This window comes from Chlorocebus sabaeus, chromosome 5 (assembly GCF_047675955.1).
Source record: "Chlorocebus sabaeus isolate Y175 chromosome 5, mChlSab1.0.hap1, whole genome shotgun sequence".
Lineage (NCBI taxonomy): Eukaryota > Metazoa > Chordata > Mammalia > Primates > Cercopithecidae > Chlorocebus > Chlorocebus sabaeus.
The window spans coordinates 1634789-1657258 of record NC_132908.1 but is presented as its reverse complement, the minus strand read 5'-3'; the positions used below and the strand labels follow the sequence as shown (position 1 = coordinate 1657258).

Sequence of the window (22470 nt, the reverse complement as noted above, 5' to 3'; positions counted from 1 at the left end):
CCCAAACTCAGCACATGAGAAACAGCTCCTGCATGCCCTGGAGTAGGAGGCGAGATCGTCATGGAGCTCAGAGAGCACAGTGTCATGACGGCAAAGGCCAGGGCCAGAGACGCCCAGCCTCAGTGTCCCCAGAGTCGCTCGGTAGCTTGCCAGTTTTAAAAGTCACTGGTCAGGTAAGTAATAAAAACCACTGCCTTCCTCACAAGTACCTTTCCACGTGCTATGGCGGAGGTGGGAGGGAGGGGACCAGCCCGAAGTGCCAGCATCGGCTGCGGGAAGAGGTGCCGGATGGCAAGTGTTAAGTGTCAAGAACTCAAAGCTATATTAAAAAGTCAGCACGAGACTGCAGCAGCCTCTCTGCTTGTGAGTCAGAGGAAGGAAATACAGGTCAACTTTCTAGAATCAGACACAAGCACAGCTGAAGAGCACTCTGCAGGGATGAAGCTAAACTTTGGGGGGTGTGCAGGCCCACGAGGCGCAACCCCAGGGGATCTGCAGGCCCACGCCACAGCCTGCAGAGCCTGCTGCCAAGTCCTGGGGTCCCCGCCTGGCTCACCACAGAAATGCCACCGCCGCTGAGAAGACTCGGCCAGTACCCCAGCCTCTCGGCTCTCCTCCTCCTCCCTCACTCTCCTGAACACCCCACACATTCCACCTGGGGCAACCTCCCTGTGGACTAAGAAACCCTCCACCCCATGCTCTCAGCACAGCCCTGCCCATCTGCTCACTCAGAGCCTTCAGCCCCTAGTCCCCATACCCTGGCCTTTCCCCAGGACCCTCCCACCGCATGACGCTTCCTACGCTGCTCCTTCCACCTGCGACAGCAGCTCAGCAGCCTCCAGCATCTCCTCATCTCTGGGGCTTGGGCCTTTTGGGACGCTTGTCACAGCTCCACCAGGCAAGAGACAGCCCAGGGCCAGGTGCTGCACCTGGCTGGCTGTCCAGTCTGCCAGGCCCACCCAGAGTCAGCCTCCCTAACTAGCTCCCGGGGGATGGGAATGCCTTTCTACGTGGGATTCCTACCTGCTCGGTGTCCCAGAACTGCTGCCTGCACCCTCAGGAGCCTACCCTGCCCCTTCCCTGGGGCACCCAAACACAGGCGCTACGTCTCTCCTCAGCCCCTCCCATGAGCCCACCAAAAGCCAAACCTGAAAAGCCTTCTAAAGGCACTATTTTTCTGGTCACCGCTTACCCACCCTGGTGTCCCCCCACCACACTACCCCCGAGCCACTTTCACCCTCAGGCTTGGCCTCAGAGGCGCCTGAGGTTCGGGCTCAGTCACCACCTCCCCTGCAAGAACTTTCTTTCCCCCAGCCCCCATGATGCTCCCCAGGCACATCTGCACATTCCTGCCAGCTGTTGATGAACTAACTCTCCGGGGCAAGCCCTGCACGGGCTGGCGGGGGCGGGAGTGGAAAACCAGCAGGAGGCCTGGGGAATGCAGGCAGAAGTGAGCATCACTTAGAAGTAAGGTGGCCTGTGTGGAGCAGCAGGTGTGTGGGGGCTCATGAGGGCCCGAGTCCCAAGTCCCCCCAGCACAGGGATATGTGAGCCTCACACACATTCTGACCATGAAACAGCACTAAGGGGTCCACAGTGACCTGCAGCTCCTGCCCCAGCTCATCCTTTGAGCCCCTCACTCATGTCCAGCAGCTTGCCAGCCCCTAAACAGGCTGTTTCAGCACGGGCCTGCCATGGACCTTGCCCTCTAGGACCCGGAGATCCTACTGGACTTGGGGGTGTGGGGTAGGATTACTCCTGGGTGCGCTGTTGGCTCCACCAACTGGCCTCCCTGTGGTAAGGGACCCTTCCCCAGGCTCAGGGACCACCCACACACTGCAGGGACTGTCCTGTCTGGTCCCCAGCTCCACTGTTCTGCTGCGGCACCACAACCCTGCTCTTCTGTGACAGCCTCTGACTGCCACATCTGCACAGCAGCTAGGATGGTCTTTCCAGAGCAAGAACTACACCCGTCATTCCCTCAGTGGAAACCTGTTAACAGTGATTAGATAAGCCAGAAGGCTAGCTCGGCTCCAGGCCTCACTCTGTCACCCTCGGTCCTGTGCAAGTTGTCCCTTCAGCTGCATGCTTGGGCTTGGCAGACTCCCAGGAACACAAGGAGGCTCACAAGGTACTGCCTGCCTGTTGGCCGTCTTCTCCCACACCCCACACAGAAAAGAGCACCCAGGCCACTCATCACTGCACTTCTGGAGCCGTGCACGTAAGTGGGGACACTCATCAAGAGCCCGAGGATTCCTCCGCGGGGGAAAGGAACGTGGTCTGTGGAGAGCCTCTGTCTCCCGGATTATCTGGGTCCTGGCCTCTCCCCGTTCCTTGAGGCCCTGCAGGCTCCTGGCACCCTGCCACAGGACCCTGTCTCTCTCATCTGGACCCCACCCATGCTGGGCCTGGCTTCCCTTGGGCCGCCAGAGGGACTGGGCTCCAACCCACTCACCAGCTTGGGGTTGACCTCGGTGGAAATGAGCTTCAGGAGGCAGCTGAGGAGGCGCTGCTTGTGGAGGGTGGTGGGCGGGGAGCCAGGGCGGGGGTCCTGGCGGCCGGGCCCCAGCCAGTCGTACTCTAGCTGCAGCTTGCTGGGCTTGCCCATCATGAGGTAGACTTCGGCCAGCGTGAGGCTTTCGGAGGTCTGCAGGTTCCAGCCCTCCTCACGGAGCTGCTGAGCCAGCCGGCTGGCGGGGACCTCCTTTGGGGGCCTGGCGGCAGGCTGTCCCTGAGGCGGCGGAGGCTCCACGGGGCTCCCCTTCTCCTGGAGCTCCTCTGCGGGTGCATCTGCCAAGTCTTTAGTGCAAACATCCAGCAGGAGCCCGGGGCCGGGCCTTGGGGATGGGCCAGTGGGAGCAAGGTCAGCAGCCTCCTTGCTGACAGGAGCCAGCACCTCTGGGGAGGTCACCCCGCCTGGAGGGGGCTGCTCGCTCCCAGGCCGTGTGTCCGCACAGCGGCACTGCTCGGGGACAATGAGGTCCTGACAGGACTTCAGGTAGCGGGGCAAGGGGTCTAGGAGCGAGAGCTCGTCCTCCAGGTCTGGGAGCTGGCCACAGGTACACGGCAAGGCCCCTGGCTCCCGGGTGGGACTGTCCCTGCCTTCTGCAGGGGTCTTCTCAAGACATGGCCCGGTGTCCTGGTGCCTGGGAGGAGGCCTGTCGGGAGCGTCCGGGCTGCTCAAGCTTAGGGCGGCCCCCTCCCCAGGGGCGCTTTCGGGGGAACTCTCTCCGGAGCTCTGTGAGGCATCAGCCACAGGAGGGGGCCGCCCCACACCCTTGCCCTCAGCTCCACCCCGTGGGCATTTCACCTGGCCCCGGGCGGTGCCCTGCCCACTCTGGATGCCCAGGATCTGGGCTGGGGGCAGCACGTGGGCGTCCTTGGCACTCTGCTTGCACCGGCCACCCTCCTGCCAGTGCACTGTGCAGAAGGCCTTGGAGTGCACCACGCGGGCCACGCCCGGCAGCGGCGTCAGTGTGCAGTTCTCGCCTGGGAACAAGTGCAGTGTCACCTTCTCCTGCGTCAGTGCAGAGCATGAGTCCTGCAGCTGCCGCTCCTCGAGTGTCTTCCGCTGAGTGCCCGTCAAGGAAGGCCTACGCTGGCTGGCACTGAGGTCTGGATGCTTACCAGGCACATGGCTGCAGACACGAGCCATGCTCCCCACTGGCATCCCCCAAGGTATAAATCATGCCCCCGACCTGGGGCTTTCCTCACACCACTACCCAACAGTGCTGACCTGGGCACTTAGTACCTTCAGGAAATTCACACCTGACATGCACCACGCCTACGTGGGGAGTGGGCAGGGCCGGGAGCCAGCCATGGACGTGAAGAAGGCTGGGCTGACCCTTGGTTGTTTGGCTCAACCTGCTGGCAGGAATGCTCTGGCCACACCCCGTGGGCCAGACACAGGCCCCTGACATCGTGGAGGGCTGGCTGTGACTGAGTTCTAGCACTGCAAAGCCACAGTGGGGGCTCCACACCCATGGAATAAGGAGCTCCAGGTTATGGTTCCAGAGGTACACCATGTCACAGCACAGCTGTTCTGCCCATGGGGACCATGACGATGACAGGCACAGGGAGGCGTGGTCCGTCTCCCGGCAGCAGAGGCAGTGCAGCCTGGAGGGTTGGCTTTAGCTGGAAAAGGATACAACTCGCACCTCATGGAGTGCCCACTTCTGCTTCAAGAACTCGATGAGGCTGGAGACCTTTCGATGCAGCTCCACGATCATCCTACAGAGACGAGAGGCAGGAGAAAGTGAGGCTCGTAGAACAGGAAGGGAACCATCTGAACAGCCCCGAGGCTGCTTACAGCAAGAGGGCGCCAAGAGACAAAGGACCTCCGGAGGGGCACCCGGGAGCAGGCATCCACAGCGCCCTTGGCTCCTGTGGCTAAAAACCAGCCTTTCCAGCTGTGATGGCCAGAGATTCACACGGAGCTAAAGGAAACATCTTTGCCAGCAAAAGGTCTCCGCCAGGATGTGGGCGCTGGCGCACAGCCTCTGCCTAGTCTATGAGCTCCTTCTGGCTTCCAGGGCGGGCGGCCATGGACAGCGTTAATACATTCTGAGGTGAAAGTATACGAGCGGAAGGAACGAAGTACTGGCATGCTATGACGGGTGAACCTCGAACACATCACGCCCAGTCAAAGAGGCCAGGCCCAGAGGCCTCTGCGTGTGGTTCCATTTCTATGGAACGTCCAGGGTAGGCAAGTCCACTGAGACACAAAGCGGACTGGGAGGTGCCAGCGGCCGTGGGAAGGTGAGCATCGAAGAGTGAGTGCTAAGGTGCACGGGGGCCTCTTCTAGCGTACGAAAATGTTCTGGAGCTGGACAGAGATGGTGGCCGCAGAACACTGTGATTGTGTTAAATCTCACTGAACTGTACACTTAAAAATGGCTAAATTTGCCGGGCATGGTGGCTCACGCCTGTAATCCCAACACTTTGGGAGGCCAAGGTGGGTGGATCACCTGAGGTCAGGAGTTCAAGACCAGCCTGGCCAACATGGTGAAACCCCGTCTCTACCACAAAAATTACCCAGGTGTGGTGGCGGGCGCCTGTAATCCCAGCTACTCGGAAGGCTGATGCAGGAGAATCACTTGAACCTGGGAGACGGAGGTTGCAGTGAGCTGAGATTGTGCCATTTGCATTCCAGCCTGGATCACAGAGCAAGACTCCATCTCAGAAAAAAAAAAAAAAAAAGAAGCCCAGGCTGGAGTGCAATGGCGTGATCTCGGCTCACTGCAACCTCTGCCTCCCGCGTTCAAGTGGTTCTCCTGCCTCAGCCTCCCGAGTAGCTGGGATTACAGGTGCCCACCACCGCGCCCGTCTAATTTTTTTTGTATTTTTAGTAGAGATGGGATTTTACCATCTTGCCCAGGCTGGTCTCAAACTTCTGACCCCGTGATCCACCCACCTCGGCCTCCCAAAGTGCTGGGATTACAGGTGTGAGCCTCCGCAACCTGGCACCTCAATTTTTTAAAATGTACAAATGGAAAAGGGTCCATTTCCACGGTGGCACCTTGTGCACATGCAAGCCACGAGTCTCCAAGAAGCGGATGGGAGAGGAACAGTATAGGCCTTATTGGGGGACGAGAGGAAGGCTCTGCAGTTCCCCTTCTCACCGCGACATCCCCTCCACCATCCCTGCCCAGGTACAGGAGTGCAGCCCAGTGCTCCCTGGACTCCAGTCACCTCCAGACTGCTCTGTCCTTGTGTGATGACAGAGCATGGGGGTGGACCTGCTTCTCCTGGAAGTTCCTTGAGGGAAACACACACACTGCTTCCAGTCCTGCTCAAGCAGTTGGGACCCCTCTGCATGACAAAGGCCATGGTACCTGAGGCGCGGGTTCTGGGCAAGGCTCTGTACGCGGGCCCAGGCGTGGTTGTTCCGTGGCTGTAGCTCTATAGGGACTTTCAGAGGCAGGCGCACTGGCTTCTGGTCCTCTTCATCACTCAAACCTGCAATGGAGAGGAACCATGAAAGTTTAGTGTAGGCCAACCTTAAGGTAGAAAACCAAGTGCTTGGCCAGAAAAACCAGTGAAATCAGCTGTGAGCAGATGATCTTGCAAACAGAGGCAAGGACAGCAGAGAAACCCCGGTGAAGAAACTCCAGTGTGGCTGCTCAGGGGTTTGCAAAGGCCACAGACTGGTCCAGAGAGGTCACAGGAGACTCGATCCTGACAACCACCGACCACTCTGCTGACTGCTGCCATGGCTCTGAGCTCAACTTGACTGAGTGGACGTTGGGAGCATTTCAAGTTCAAGAGTGGTCCATGTGCAGCCCTGGGATTAAGCAGGGTCAGACACAAAGCAGCTGTGGCAGTGACGCTGTAGCTCAGCCTGTCCGCCACTGAATGGGACGCCACAGGCACCACCTCTGGTCCTGGAAGTGCCCATCCACCTACCATCCGGATCGCAGAGCTTCTTCAGGGCCCGGCACATGGGCGCTTTGATCCGCAGGTTCCGCCCTTTGTAGCGTACAGTGGTGGCCCTGGGAAAAGAGTTTTGAAGGAACGCTGAGGCCTGTGAGTCAACAGAGGGACGGAAGGGCCAGCACACAGAGAGGCGCTGAGCCAGGCCAGGTGGGGCCTGGCCAAACATCCACCCCAGCCTCTCAAGCCCACGTAGGACAGTGGGAGGACACGGTGACAAACAAATGGTGACTCTGCACATCCTGCTACTCTCCTGACCACACTTCAAACTCCAAGGGACAACTGCTGTGTACAGAAAATGTGCTGTGCCCTCCCGCCTTGGTGACTGGCCTGGCACAAGCTCATGTCCCATTCCTGGAAAAGCCACTGTCCTGGGGTCCCCTCAGACAGCCACCCTTCTCTCCACTGCCCCAGCTCTGTGCAGTCCTCCCACTTTGGGCCCTCAGAGCAGAAGCTCTCAGTCCTCCTCCCCATGACCTCTCAGCCTACCTTTCCGTGACCTCTCAGTTCACCTCCCCGTGACCTCTGTGTGACCTCTCAGTCCACCTCCCCGTGACCTCTGTGTGACCTCAGTCCACCTCCCCGTGACCTCTGTGTGACCTCTCAGTCCACCTCCCCGTGACCTGTGTGACCTCTCAGTCCACCTCCCTGTGACCTGTGTGACCTCAATCCACCTCCCCGTGACCTGTGTGACCTCCCAGTCCACCTCCCCGTGACCTCTGTGTGACCTCAGTCCACCTCCCCGTGACCTCTATGTAACCTCAATCCACCTCTACATGATCTCTGTGGGACCTCAGTCCACCTCCCCATGACCTCTGTGACCTCTCAATCCACCTCTCCGTGAACTGTGACCTCAATCTATCTCTAGGTGATCTCTGTGTGACCTCTCAGTCCACCTCCCCATGACCTGTGTGTGAACTCAGTCCACCTCTCCGTGACCTCTATGACCTCTCAGTCTACCTCCCCATGACCTGTGTGTGAACTCAGTCCACCTCTCTGTGACCTCTATGACCTCTCAGTCTACCTGCCCATGACCTCTGTGGGACCTCAGTCCACTTCTCCATGAACTGTGTGACCTCAATCCACCTCTAGATGACCTCTGTGTGACCTCAGTCCACCTCTCCGTGACCTCTGTGACCTGAGTCCACCTTTCTGTGACCTCTGTGTGACCTCAATCCACCTCTAGATGACCTGTGTGACCTCAGTCCACCTCTCTGTGACCTCAGTCCACCTTTTCGTGACCTGTGACCTCAGTCCACCTTTTCGTGACCTCTATGTGACCTCAATCCACCTTTCCATGACCTGTGACCTCTAAGTCCTCCTGTCTGTGACCTCTCAGTCCACTTCTCCGTGACCTCTGTGTGACCTCAGTCCACCTCTCCATGACCTGTGTGTGAGCTCAGTCTACCTCTGTGACTTCTCAGTCCACCTCTATGTGACCTCCCTGTGAGGAGTTTCTGATCTGAGAGAAAAAACAACTTGAATTCCAAGGAATGGACCCCAGTCAAGAAACGGCTCTGGTCAGCGGCCCACTGGCTGGTGAACAACAATGGGCTTGTGTTTTACAAAATGCTCAGGGCATGTGTATCTTGTTTTTACGGCTTTCTGCCTTAACCAATTTTAGCAATTCACCAACTCCCAGTTGCGCATGTCAGGTAGGAGAGTTGCTGCTTCTGTATTTGCTGTTGCTATTCAATTTCTAAGAAACAGTCTATGAAAAAAGCTACAGAACACATACAGCGTGATTCTGAAGATGCGTAAAAAATTACATTTTCATCTCTGAGTGTATCTATATTTGTACCTGTACAGTTACTTATGTAAATTCACTAAGAAAAAAATTCAGAAAGATATACATGAAATGACTGTAAGTGGTTAGCTTTAATGAGATGAGCAGGATGAAGTGGTGAGGAGGGTCTTATATTTTATCTATGTATTGCTGGAAAATTGCTTAAGACTTGTATTTATGTACTACTTGTATAGTTGTAAAAAATCTTATTCCAATACACTGCTGACCAAAATTATCAAAACATGAACAAGCGTCTGAAGCGAGTGCTGCGTGGGAGGGGCTCTCCAGATGATCCCTACAGTTTGGCTGGAAGAGCAGCCTCTGCTGAGCACAGGCATCTGATGGGGAGAGCCAGTTCCGGCAACCTCAGACAGGAAAAAGGGTGACACCATAATCTCCATATCCCAGTAAACAAAGCTGCAATCCCTTTCCTTTTAAAAGGGTCCTAGCTCTAATTTCAGCATTATGCAGTCTCAATACCCCACACATTTTACCATCACCCCAAAAACCTAAGGCTTTAATCAACTGTTTAGGGCCAAACAAGCTGGGCACGGTGGCTCACACTTGTAATCCCAGCACTTTGGGAGGCCAAGGTGGGCAGAATATGACGAAACCCTGTCTCTACTAAAAATACAAAAATTAGCCAGGTATGGTGGCATGCACCTGTAATCCCAGCTACTTGAGAGGCTAAGGCAGGAGAATCACTTGAACCCAGGAGGCGGAGGTTGCAGTGAGCTGAGATTGCACCATCGCACTCCAGCCTGGGCAACAAGAGTGAAACTCCATCTCAAAAAAACAAATAAATAAAATAATAGTGGCTCACACTACCATTGCAGGCTCAGCTCTTTGGGAGGCCGAGGTGGGTGGATCAAGATGTCAGGATATCGAGACCATCCTGGCTAACACGGTGAAACCCCATCTCTACTAAAAATATAAAAAATTAGCCGGGCGCGGTGGCGGGTGCCTGTAGTGCCAGCTACTCGGAAGGCTGAGGCAGGAGAATGGTGTGAACCCGGGAGGCGGAGCTTGCAGTGAGCCAAGATGGCACCACTGCACTCCAGCCTGGGCAACAGAGGGAGACTCTGTCTCAAAAAAAAAAATAAATAAATAATAAGACCAAACAAACAGTGAGGTCCCAATTGGCAGAAGGGCAGGGGCAGCAGCTGGGTTTCAGTAGCTATGGAAAGCTCAACAATCCCTCGTGCATGACAGCTACTCTTCCATCTATCCATTAACCATGCCTCCACTCACCCACTCGTGTCCATCCATCCATCCACTCATGTGTCCGTCTGTTCACCCACGCACCCACCCAGCTACTGACTGCCTTCTGTGCTGGGAATCAAACACAGGATGCCAAAGAACAGAGCTGAGCTTGGGAAAGCCTGACCAAAGAGGCAAGAAGACGGCAGAAAAAAAGCTCCCATGCCCTCAACCCCTTTCTGACTGTACAGATTTTCTGTCTTGAGGGATGATTTAGAGAGGATGAGTCCCCAGAGAACAACATGTTCTACTGAGACAAAACTCTTAAACCATTTAACCCAGGTGAAATACACAGGTAAGTGCCACAGCAGTTTTATGAACATTAATGATGTCAGAGCAGGGCTGCAGGAGAAGGAACCAGGGGGAACATTGGTCAAAAGCAGTCATTAAGCATGGAGGCAACTCTTTTTTTTATTTTTTATTTTTTTACTTTTGAGACGCAGTCTCGCTGTGTCGCCCAGCCTGGAGGGCAGTGGTGCAGTCTCGTCTTACTGCAACCTCAGCCTCCTGGGCTCAAGTGATCCTCCCGCCACAGCCTCCCGAGTAGCTGGGACTACAGGCACCCACCACCACCGCTGGCTAATTTTCTGTATTTTTAGTAGAGAAAGGGTTTCTCCATGTTGGCCAGTCTGGAACTCCTGACCTCAAGTGATTTGCCATCCGCGGCCTCCCAAAGTGTTGGGATTACAGGCGTGAGCCGCTGCACCTGGCTCGAGTCAATTCTAAAACAATCTCCTCCAATGAAGTGCTCTGGAAACAAATGGACGTTCCCGCTCACCGTTTTTTATTCCATCTGCCCCAAAACGCAACAGTAGTAGGCAAGATTTAAACAGCTGGTGGAGCTATGTCATGTGGCACCTGTGTTTTCAATAATCACATTTTCCGTTAAACTGCTATTTTGTGACTTCCTTTTTTTTTTCCCTTCACTAAAACTAAGTGCACCCTTCTGCATTCATACGGAACCACTCTGAGATTACAATCCTCCGTCTTCTTTTCTCAAATGGAAGTTCTACGACCAACCTGAGGCCGCGGCACTGAACAAGATGAAGAGCCATGTTAAAGTGCGAAAGCCAGGAGGACCCTTAGGCCTGGTCACAGTCCCGGGACATGGTCCACACCTCCCAACCCTCGCACCAGCCTGGAAGCTGTAAGACAGGCCAGGACTTTCCAGACAGGCCAGCACAGGGGTTGAAGAGGTGCTGCCTATAGAATAACCACAAGCTGACCTCTAAGTGAGCCCTCAAACAGAGGCTCTATTTACACCCCTGCATGAGTAGCTTTTTTTTTTTTTTTTTTTTTTTAAAGGCAGACTCTCACTCTGTCGCCCAGGCTGGAGTGCAGTAATGCGATCTCGGCTCACTACAACCTCTGCCTCCCAATCCAGGGCCTTAGGCGATTCTCATGCCTCAGCCTCCCAAGTAGGTGGGACTACAAGCATACACCACCAAGCCTAGTTAATTTTTGTTTTTTTTTTTTTTTTTTTTTTTTTTTTTGGAGACGGAGTCTCGCTCTATCACCCAGGCTGGAGTGCAGTGGCCGGATCTCGGCTCACTGCAAGCTCCGCCTCCCGGGTTCACGCCATTCTCCCGCCTCAGCCTCCCGGGTAGCCGGGACTACAGGCGCCCGCCACCTCGCCCGGCTAGTTTTTTTTTGTATTTTTTAGTACAGACGGGGTTTCACCGTGTTAGCCAGGATGGTCTCGATCTCCTGACCTCGTGATCCGCCCGTCTTGGCCTCCCAAAGTGCTGGGATTACAGGCTTGAGCCACCGCGCCCGGCCAATTTTTGTATTTTTAATACAGATGGGATTTCACCATGTTGGTCAGGCTGGTCTTGAACTCCTGGCCTCAAGTGATCCACCACGCCTAGGTGAATAGCATTTCAGAATAGAAACATCATTGCAGAATAGAATAGCATTTCTGAATCGAAAAAAAGTAATTCCTCTATGTACACAGGAACCTGGCTTTCCTTTCTGACAGATTTATTTTCTTCTCTGCAAAGCCACTTGATAAATCTAATAAGCACATGCTTAACTTATGCCTCTGGGTCTGTGAACAACGTAGTAAGCTTTTGCTTTAGGTTAGGCCTTTACTCAATTCATTTAGTCTTTAGTTTAATTTTATAATTCTAAAATCAAAACAAGATTCACAGTTAATTGAAACAGGTCTGCTTGAGAGGTAGGGGCAGCAGCAAGTCAAATACCCCAGTCGCCCTGGGGCTGAAATCCAGGGGTAGCCTCCCACAGGCACCTCACTCATTTTCCTGATCTCTCACCTTGACAGGTTTCCTGTTTGTTCGTAAATACGAGTGTCTGCTGGTGAAAGAATGGTCACAAAAGTTGACAGAAGAGAAGGTCCAGAATGGACCCACATGGCACAGCCAACTGATGTTTGACAAGGGTGCAAAGGCCACTCAGTGGAGAAGGGACAGTCCTTTCAGATGATGCAGGTTGACACCCACAGGCAAAAAGCAAAGCTCCACCTACACTTCACATGGTACACAAAAGTTAATTCAAAGCAGATCATGGATTTAAATGTAAAACTAGAAAATTTCTAGAAGAAAACATAGGGGGACATCTCTGTGACCTTGGGTTAGGCAAAGAGTTCTTAGATGCCGTATTAAAAGCATAAACCACAGAAGAAACCAGTGACAGACTTGACTTCATCAAAGCGAAGGACTTTCACTCTGTGCAAGAAAGTAAGTCAACGAAAAGACAGGCCACAGTCTGGGAGGAAGTATTTGCAGATGGAGGATCCAACAGAAAACTTGTGTCTACAATGTACAAAGAATTCTCTAAACTCAAGAAGAAAAGAGGCAGCACAAGATATGAACGGGCACCTCACCAAAGACCCACAGATAGCAAATAAGCAGGAGAACGACGCTCGGCGTCATGAGTCATCAGGGAAACACATCAAATCCACAGCACGATGCCACTCCACACCTACTAGGGTGCCTTTAGCAAGACAAACACTCCGAACACGCTGAGTGCTGGGGAGTGTGGGAAGCAAATGCAACTCTTCTGGAAGAGTCTGGCAGCTCCACGTAAAGCCAAACACACACTCCCACCTCCTCCTCCCGGGACCGAAAACCACGGGACCGAAAACCATGCTCAGCTCCATGTAAAGCCAGACACGCACTCCCACCTCCTCCTCCCGGGGACCGAAAACCACGCTCACACAAAAACCTGGAGGCACAGCCTGGTCACTTCTCCACCAACACTAACAACTAACAACAGCCAACAGCCCTGGGCACCTCCACTCGGAAGGGATAACAGAGTGCGACATGTCGACACCGTGGAACACGACTCAGCAGGTCAAAGCACAAGCTGCAACAGATCCACAAGTCACCACGCAAGAGCCTCAAGGGCACACTGCTGAGTGGGGACGCCCATCTCAGAAGGCTGCCCACCACGATTCCCTTTAGATGGCTTTCTGGAAAAGGCAAAATTACAGGGAATGGAGAGTGGCGCATAGGGTGCCCGGGGCAAGGTGTGGGGGAGGGACAGAAGGGGACTTGGGGGTTGCTGGCAGTGTTCCGTATCTTGACAGCGCTGGCAGCTACGCAACTCTACGAATTTGTGAAAACTTCTAGGACTGTAAGTGAAGAGGCCAATCTTCAAAGACTAAGCCTAGGATGATTCCAATGTGACGACGACACTTTGGGAAAGGTGCAGCTAGAGAGAGTGAGAGACCAGTGGCTGCTGGGGGCACTAGGAAGCAACAGGCAGAGCACAGGATGTTCAGGGCAGCGAACTGCCCCCATGTGATGCCGGAAGGGTGGGCACATGTCATTACCCGTCTGTCCAAACCCACAGAAGGCACAACGCTGAGTGGGCCTGTTGGACTCTGGGTGATGAAGAAGGGTCAAGGAAGGCTCATGAATTGTGACAAAAGGACCACACGAATGCAAAGAGTTGTTAATAACACCTGTAATCCCAGCACTTTGGGAGGTCAAGGCGGGAGGATCACCTGAGGTCGAGAGTTCAAGACCAGCCTGGCCAACATGGTGAAACCCCGTCTCCACTAAAAATACAAAAAATTAGCCGGGCGTGGTGGTGGGTGCCTGTAATCCCAGCTACTGGGGAAGCTAAGGCACGAGAATTGCTTGAACCTGGGAGGCAGATGGATGCAGTGAGCCGAGATCGCGCCAGTGCACTCCAGCCTGGGTGACAGAGCAAGACTCCGTTTCAAACAAAATAAAACAAAACAAAATAAACCAACACAGTGTTAATAAAAGGGGAAATCATGTGTGGGGCAGGGGAGGGGCGTAGCTCTGTACACAATTTTTCTGTAAACTTAAAACTGCTCAAAAACTAAAATGTCTTAAAACAAACTTCCAGAACTGTATGACAAAAACCAAAAAGAAAAAAAGTTTAAATACTAAAGCAAAAAATGGGTCAGGTGCGGAGGATCATGCCTGTAATATCAGTGCTTTGGGAGGCCAAGACGGGAGGGTCACTTGAGTCCAAGAGTTTGAGACCAGCCTGGGCTCTTTTGGTTTTAGAATTGGAAAATTAAATTAAATGAATAGAGGCAAAATCCCGCCTCTATTAAAAAAAAAGGAAAGAAAGAAAAACAATGTACACACCACACCACACCACCTCTAACAGCATCCCCATCTCTTCTCCACAGGGAACGAGAGGCAGTTTTACCCAGAACGAGAGGCTCTCCTGCTGCAAACTCTACACTACCTTCCTGAGACAGTAGGAGCTACTGGAATCCCTCCTGTGCTCACAGCCAGGGCTGGCCCAGCCCTCCAACCTCAGCTCTGCATGCTTCCTCTCCCCTCCCCTCCTGAGGCTTCCATGACCCAGTTCCTCCTTCCCACCTTCCTTTCCCTGGGCCAGGTGATTCCCCAACTCTGTGTGTGGCCCCTGCTCGCTTCTTTCTTTAAGACCTTGGCCACCACCTTGGAAAAGCCTTCCCTAGGTGCCCTAGGCAGGTTCCCTTCCCGCCTGTTGCCATGTCTGCACCTACCTGCCACGTCAATTTCACGGTAACTTTCATCCCCAGTTACTGTACATGCCTACACCACACACTAAGGTGACCTGCTCAATGGACCTGCATCAGCTGCCACACCACAGCTGTCACCACTGCATAACCAGCACCCATTCTTGTGCCAGGCACACACAGGTACCCAGACATTTCTAGAACCAATGATCACACTACTCAGCAGCCCTTCTGCCCCAGCTCTCTCTATGGGTGCAGACAGAAATGTTTCCTTGCTGGTACCACGCTGTTCCAAACTTTTCTCCGTGTCTCACACCTCTCTGGAGGATGACAACACGATGGGTGAGGCTGTGGCCCAGAGAGCCAGGTGAGCGTGGCCAGGTCCCTTAGTGCAGGCTTCCACTCTCGCTGGGGCCTCCCGCAGCACTCCGTCCAGGAGTCAGCACTGCCTTCACCTGCCATTTGCCAAAATCCTTGGCTACACGGGCAAATTCTCCATCAGCGCCCACACCTGAGCTCACCCTTTCTTTTGCCACCTGCCCAGTCTTTTCCAGACAAAATGGTAGCCAGGTGGGCTCCCTTGACACTGGCTTCTGTAAGAAAAAGGGCAATCAATCTTGCCATCCTGCTGACAGGCCCACCGCCCAGGCCCACACTCAAAGTCATCTCAGGGCCCCTCCACTGCGGGAGCACAGCGGAAGATGACAGCCGACACGCAGCCATACCGCCTTCTGGCCAGCATGCCCAACACGTGGCCTGGAGGAGCTGGGGACCCACGCCAGGCTCCCTCTTCATTTGGTTCTCAGAGTGGCAGATGGCGTGACTGTAAATGGCACCAAGCGTGCTGTGTAAGCTCATGACACATTTCAATGCCGCTGTCCACGCACCTGCTGTCCGGGAGGATGAGGCTGGAGGGGCGCTGTTGTACATGCTACTGAGGACAGACATAGCCCAGGCCCATGCCTGCTCCTTGCCCTCCCTCAGCAGAACCACCTGAGGGTTTTTTTTTTCCTTTTTCCCCCCAGCCAGACGGAGTCCTCCTCTGTTGCCCAGGCAGGAGTGCAGTGGTGCAATCTTGGCTCACTGCAACCTCCGCCTCTTGGGTTCAACCGATTCTCCTGCCTCAGCCTCTCAAGTAGCTGGGATTACAGGTGTCTGCCACCATGGCTAGCTAATTTTTGTATTTTTAGCAGAGATGGAGTTTCACCATGTTGGTCATGCTGGTTTCAAACTCCTGACCTTGTGATCGACCCGCCTCAGCCTCCCAAAGTGCTGGGATTTCAGGTAGGAGCCACCACACCCGTCCAACCTGAGGGTTCTTTATACCAAAAGGCACTTCCCCTCTGCACACTTTAGCGAGCACCTCTAGTCCTGCAAGCCACAACCCTGTCATCACTCAGGAAACTACACAGCCCATAATCAAAGCCCCCCAGTTGTCCCTAGAATGTCCTTTGTAACTATTTCCTTCTCTTTTCCTTCCTTGGTTTTTGTTAAAAGCCCAAGACCTCAACAAAGCTACTACCTGCATTTGTTTGTCAAGTGTCTCCGGGCCCTGGGAACTGCCTGTGCCTGTGTCATCAGAAGGAATCTATTTCTTAAGTTCTCCTGCAGATGTTGCTGCAGATGCCCACCATGCCCCTGCTGAGCAGCACATCTGTGCTATGGCAAAAGGAATGCTCATCAGACAGGCCACCCCATGCACTGTCCTCAAGCATAAAACAAAGAGCCCAGAACTCTGGCTTCATTCCATGAATCATGGAGGAAATGAAATAAAAGGTGAAGTAAGATTTGCCCCAAGTCCAGATCCTGGGGCAGTGTTTTCCCTCACAGGACAGCCCCTTGCCTACTGGTTAGGTGACATCAGAAACTATCTAAGCCCTGGATCTTGGGCCTTCTGAAGACAGTTCCTCCAATGTGCCCAGTGCTGCTCAGGCTAAGCCAGATACTGCCTGACGGAGGTAGAGCAGGAGCGAGAGTGGGAAGGAAGCAGGGCTCTGACGCTGGGAGGGGTGCCTGGGCAAGGTGGTGAGCACCCTCCCCATGGCCGGTGGCCCCTGGCTATACCCTAGACCCACTCTGGGAAGTCTGCTCAGTGTTGGGGCAAGCTGCACTTCCTGGTGACTGTGGTCACCCAGTTACAGTCGTTGGCTGCAGGCTGGTAGCAGCTCACACAGAGCCTGGGAATCATGCCCAACACCTGCTGTGCTGGGACTGGAGGGAAGGCCTGTGCTGGCCCAGCAGGCACTGCTCCCACTGGGCCAGGGAGGGCTCCCAGGTCATCAGACACAAGCCTAGGGGAGAAGGGCCAAGGGGAAAAGCAACCAGAGGTCCAAAGGTAAAGTGCTATGGATGGAAGAGAGATAAGTAAGGACGTCAGGAGTGGTTGCAAGGGCAGGGCTCTGGGGTGCGGTGGCACACCCACAAAGATCAGGGCCGGTTGTGCAGACCCAATATGTGGGGTTCAGTGAACTGGGAGCACCCAGCCAGGCTGCCGGGACAGCTCTGGTGTGGTCAGCGGGCGGGACAGATCTAAGATGGGATGGCCACCCATGAGGACCCACACCAGGTGAGAAATGCACATGCACAGAACCCTACCAGGCTGTGCATTGGGAACCCCCAGGCTGTGGAACGGGAACCCCCCACAAGGCTGAGGAGTGGAGACCTCCAGGCTGTGGAGTGGGGACCCCCGCAAGCTGTAGGGCAGGGAACCCCCAGGCTGTGGAGTAGGGTAGCAGGTCCCTGCCTCGGAGTGCAGCCCAACAGCAGCAACTGGGCAGATTCGACTGGACCATCAGGGGCCCGGGTGTTTGTGTGGCCAGGAGAGCACGTGCCCTCTCGGGAGTCAGGTGTGTGAGGGAAGGAGAGCAGCCAGTCGGAGACAGAAGCATCTGGGGCATGAGAAGGCAAGGAAGCTGTCAGAAGTGGCCCAGAACACAACAAAAATGCAATGGAAAGAAGAGGCCCTAGAAGCTGGGGTCCAGCCCCACAGCACACACAAAGGTGGAGGAAAAGGAGCACAAAAAGCAGGGCCCTGAGGGCTGCGTCGAGACCACAACGCCCAGCCAGAGACTCTCAGGAAGGAGGAGGCCAGAGAGGGCACTTCCTTCCCTCCCTGGGGCAGGTACAGGCTCCGGGCGCAGTCATCGCTCCCTGGACCGAGTGCCTTTTGCTGGGACTGAACACGTAACTGACAGGTTATGAGGTTTTAACTCAGAAGGTCCTCACTGAGAACATTTCAGCTTCTGCATTTTAGAGGATAAACACAAAACACCCAGAGAACTGATGTTTCACAGGGAAACTGGGACTTACCCAACCTGAATGAGTTCATTCAGCTTTGTTGCATTCTTGTCATCCATACCTTTAAATGCAAAAAATAAATAAATGAGACCATGATGTAGTTAGGAGCAAAGCCACTGAAGATTCCCACATAATTCTGCTCAATATAGACTCAAATTCCATTACCAAATATAAAGTTCCTCTGGAATAAAAGCCCTACAGTAGCTGCAGCCCCTCCCTCAAAGTCACACATTCGAGTCAGCTGCCCTGGTCACCCCCTGCTCACCTGAAAGACGAGCACACCCCGGCCTGGCCCCCTCCTCAGGCAAGCCCACTATCCAGCCTCTGCCCCACTGATCTGTCCTCCCAAAAGCCCCCTCCTAGGGCCCCCAGCGCCGGCCTTCCACTCATCCCTATGTGCCCGGCTCGATAGCTGCTTCCTGCAGGCACCACACCTGCCCGCACACACTTCCTGCTGGGCTCGTACTGACAGTGTCTGGTGATGACCCTCCGGCCCACAGTGTGGAACTCCCAGGGCACCCAGAGTCCACAGAATGAAGACTCCGACACCCTCTGAGTTTCCTGGAGCAGACGCCCCATTTCCTGTGACCTGCTTGGGACCCTTCACTATCTTCCAGATGTGCAAGAAAGCAACTGTAGTACATTAACGGGAGAAACTAGGTGGTGGGTACTTGGGTGTTCATTGTAAAATTCTTTGACTTCTTCTGCATGTTTTGGGGGAAAAAACTCCACAAACGGCCAGGCTGAAAACCAAAACCATAGACAAAACTGTCAAAGCAGCCAGAGACAGACAATGCACCTGGCACGGAGGAATGAGGACACAGATGACTACTGACCCCTCTCATCAGAGCAGCACAGGCCAAGAGGCAGCAGACAACGGCGTCAATGTGATGAAAGAGCCGGGCGTGGTAGCTCAAGCCTGTAATCCCAGCACTTTGGGAGGTCGAGACGGGCAGATCACGAGGTCAGGAGATCGAGACCAACCTGGCTAACACAGTGAACCCCCGTCTCTACTAAAAAAAAAAGTACAAAAAACTAGCCGGGCAAGGTGGCGGGCGCCTGTAGTCCCAGCTACTCGGGAGGCTGAGGCAGGAGAATGGCTTAAACCCGGGAGGCGGAGCTTGCAGTGAGCTGAGATCCGGCCACTGCACTCCAGCCTGGGCGACAGAGGGAGCCTCCGTCTCAAAAAAAAAAAAAAATGTGATGAAAGAACGAACCTGTTAGATCAGAATTCTCTATCCGGCAAATACATCTTTTAAGAATGAAGATGAAATACAGAGTTTTCAGATAAATAACAACTAAGAATTCACAGCCGACACAACCACATGGAAAAAAATAAAGGATGTTTTTCAGAAAGAAAGGAAACAAAGCCAGATGGAAACGGAACTTCAGGAAGGAATGAAAAGCACCGGAAAGGGCTCTCGTCGCCAGGCGAGGCACCAAGAAAGGAACCGGTCACGGAAACCGGCCAAGCAAGGCATGCCACAGGGTCACCGTGCCCCACCTCGCCTGCTCCCGGATGAAGGGTTGGAAGCCTGTGAGCAGGGTGCCCCTCACTCAGCAATCGAGTCATTTATTTTCATCAAACGTGAGCATCCTTATGAGGCAGGAGAATAGGGTCTAGAGGCAGGAAACCTAAGGCCAATTCACGCTGACTTCCTACAACTAAATCAAAAGGAAAACCCCAACTTTCACACCTAAGTAACAAAAGGACCAGACGCTACTCCCTTTGCAATTCCTTCCCCTTCTTTCTGCATGGCACATGGGAAATGGAAAGTATCTCTGATTGGTCGCAGAAAGCAGCAAGCAACCAGACATTTACATAGGAGTGTAACTTTGTACCTTCCCTGCAGCCTGATTGCTTGCTTTCAGCTGGGGGAAAAGTCTTCCCCAAGACTGGGGCCAAGTCTTCCTTTGCAAAGAAGTGTAACTTTGTAACCAGTTTAGTCTCTGATTGGTTGTTTTCCACAACCCATCAGGATGCTTGCATAGGGTGTAACCTTTGTAACTTCACTTAAGCCTCCATTGCGGGCCACTACTTCATTTACATAGGGTGTACAATGAGCAAGCCAATGGGAAACCTCTAGAGAGTATTTAAAACTCAGAAACTTCTCTAAAAGGGCCCTTGAGCCCCTACATCAGGGCCCACTCCCACCCTGTGGAGTGTACTTTGGTTTTCAATAAATCTCTGCTTTTGTTGCTTCATTCTTTCCTTGCTTTGTGCATTTTGTCCAATTCTTTGCTCAAAATGCCAAGAACCTGGACACCCTCCACCTCTCAGAAGCTCTAGGTCGGAAACCAGGAACAAGTAGTGGTGCAAAAGGACCAGGCAACAAGGAGTGGATGTGGTCAAGACGGGGTTTTCCTTTCTCTGGGGAACATGAGAGCTGGGAGAGCTGTGGTGTATACTCCTTGGGGCCTGGGATGCTTCCCGAGGCTGAGAGAGGGTAGATGAGAGGCAGCAGGAACAGGCATGAGGAGCTGGGACACAAGGCCCACGGACATGGGTGCAGGCTGGGACAGGCAGGCTGGAGGAGGGAAGAGGAGTGGCTGGATTCACAGGGGACAGACCCAGTGGGGAAGTGCAGGAGGGCAGCGCCTCCCACACACAAATGCCACACTAGATTGCAGCAGCCACCCCGCAGGACACAGCAAGGCATGGAGGGACAGCAAGGGGTCAGAGTGTGGCGCAGGCCGGGCACAGACAGGGCGACTACTTCATATCTGTCCTCTCAGCCCCACCACCCACCTTGAGCTGTGGCATGCCAGCTGGCGTGGTGGTGCGGTATCCCACTGAACCTGTGAAGCAGCCCCGTGGGTGTGCACCCCTGCAGTGCCCACGGGACAGCCCAGGCATACTCTCTTCTGTGAAGTCAGGCAGAAGCAGCAGGGCTGAGGGACACTGGGCACAAGCACCTGGTAAGGCTACATGTCCCTACCTAGAGGTCATGTCAGAAAAGTCTAAAGGGAACCTGGTCCTGAGGAGACGACTGGAACAAATCCAAGCAAGGCCCTGAGTGAGGAAGGCCTGGGCGCATCGCAATGTCTCAGAAGCCCTGGCAGTGTGGCCGGTCTACGTCAAAGACACCGAGGGAGACTCCACAGTCACATCCAGGGCAACGGCCCTCGACAGAAGCCCTGACTGATATTTTGGGATGTTTTAGAAAATCTGAATATGGGCAGAAAATTAGGTAAGATGACTGCTCCTGTTTGGTAAATGCTAAAAGTCTACGTGTGACCACGGCATTAAGGCTACACAGGAGAAATGTGCTCTGAGGTGAGCCGGTGGAGGTATTCTGGGCTGTGGCGTGACATAGTCGAGTGGAAGGCAGAGTGTGTGAACACATGTGTGTACGCGAGCACGTGTGATGTGCATGGTCCAGGAAGACAGCAAATGTAGCCAATGTCAGCAACAGGTCCTTCTAAGCCAAAGAGCATGGCCGCCATCATATTCTTCACCTCTTCTATTAACATTTTTTCAAGATAAAAGTTAGAGGGAAAATAGAAGCAACTCTGGGCACTAGAGCCCGAAGGTGACAAGGACAGGACGAGCCGTGGGCAACCCCACAGGCAGCGTACTCACAGCCCCCGATCTTCTTGCGCAGCTCGCCATAGCAGATCAGGCCATACAGTTCCTGGGATGACTTCTTCAGGCCTCGAGAGAACACTGAGAGACAAAAGAGAAAGTGGCTTTAGAGAAGGGAACAGGAGGCGCTACCTGACTCGGGCGTGGGAGCCACGCCGGGCTCACGTGGTTTTTTGGATCTGCTCCCTGTACCCTGGTCACGCAAGCTGTCAACCACAGGGGACACTGGGCAGAGTGTATAGAACACGGTGCTGTGTTTGCAATTTTCAAAATAAAAAGTTAAACCAAAGTGGAGGGTTAGAAATGTACCCCTAATAGGCAGAGGAAAGGTCCCCTGGAGGAGAAAACACAACACCCAGAACAGCTGGTTCTCGTGGAGGCAGTGGATGTGGCCAACACTAAACCTGTCATCCATCTCTGCACACAGGTGAGGCCAGCGGCTCTGCAACCTAGATGCTGCCTTCCTGCCTCACCTGTGCCCTCCCGTGACAGTGGATCTACACAGCCCGGGCCCAGGCGGGAGGAGGAGCCAAGGACAGTGCTCACCCCTGCCTGACGTCTATTCTCCTTCCTCAGTAAGAGGCTGTGGTTTTTTTTGTTTTTTGTTTTTTTCTTTTCTTTTTTTGGAGACAGGGTCTCACTCTCTCGCCCAGACTGGAGTGCAGTGGCACGATCTTGGCTCACTGCAACCTCTGCCTCCCAGGCTCAAGAGATTTCCTGCCTCAGCCTCCCAAGTAGCTGAGATTACAAGTGCACACCACTATGGCCTAGCTAATTTTTGTATTTTTAGTAGAGACAAGGTTTCACCATGTTGGCCAGGCTAGTCTTGAACTCCTGACCTCAAATGATTCACCTGCCTGAACCTCCCAAAGTTCTGGGATTACAGGCATGAGCCACCATGCCCGGCCAAGACCGCTGTTTTATTTGGGAGGCAAACAGGCTGGGATAGGACAGCTGGTTGTGGCTACACCACTGGAAGTAGTGGAGACTTCCAGAAGCCTGCTTGAAGAGCCTGATTTGGGCAGGAGGGTTCCCTTTTCCCACCCCTCTTTCCTCAAGAGTCACTGCCTGGAGCTGTAACCAAGAACAGCCAAGCACAAGAACAGGAGGCACCTGGGTCCTGCCTGCCCTGGGCGCCAGCCTCTAGGTGTCTCTGCCACA

General features: G+C 53.9%; 1 protein-coding gene across 9 annotated transcripts in view; it reads right to left on the bottom strand.

The window, feature by feature from the left end:
- Positions 1-22470, bottom strand: part of CRAMP1 (cramped chromatin regulator homolog 1) — a 65670-nt gene that overhangs the window by 18084 nt on the left and 25116 nt on the right. For all 9 annotated transcript variants that reach the window (XM_037990042.2, XM_037990041.2, XM_037990035.2 and 6 more), the window contains exons 5-10: positions 21307-21390; positions 17736-17784; positions 6406-6491; positions 5835-5958; positions 4149-4230; positions 2456-3571 (exon numbers count right to left, since the gene is read on the bottom strand). In XM_037990042.2, the coding sequence (XP_037845970.2) occupies positions 2456-3571; positions 4149-4230; positions 5835-5958; positions 6406-6491; positions 17736-17784; positions 21307-21390 (1541 nt within the window). The remainder of the gene's footprint in view (positions 1-2455; positions 3572-4148; positions 4231-5834; positions 5959-6405; positions 6492-17735; positions 17785-21306; positions 21391-22470) is intronic.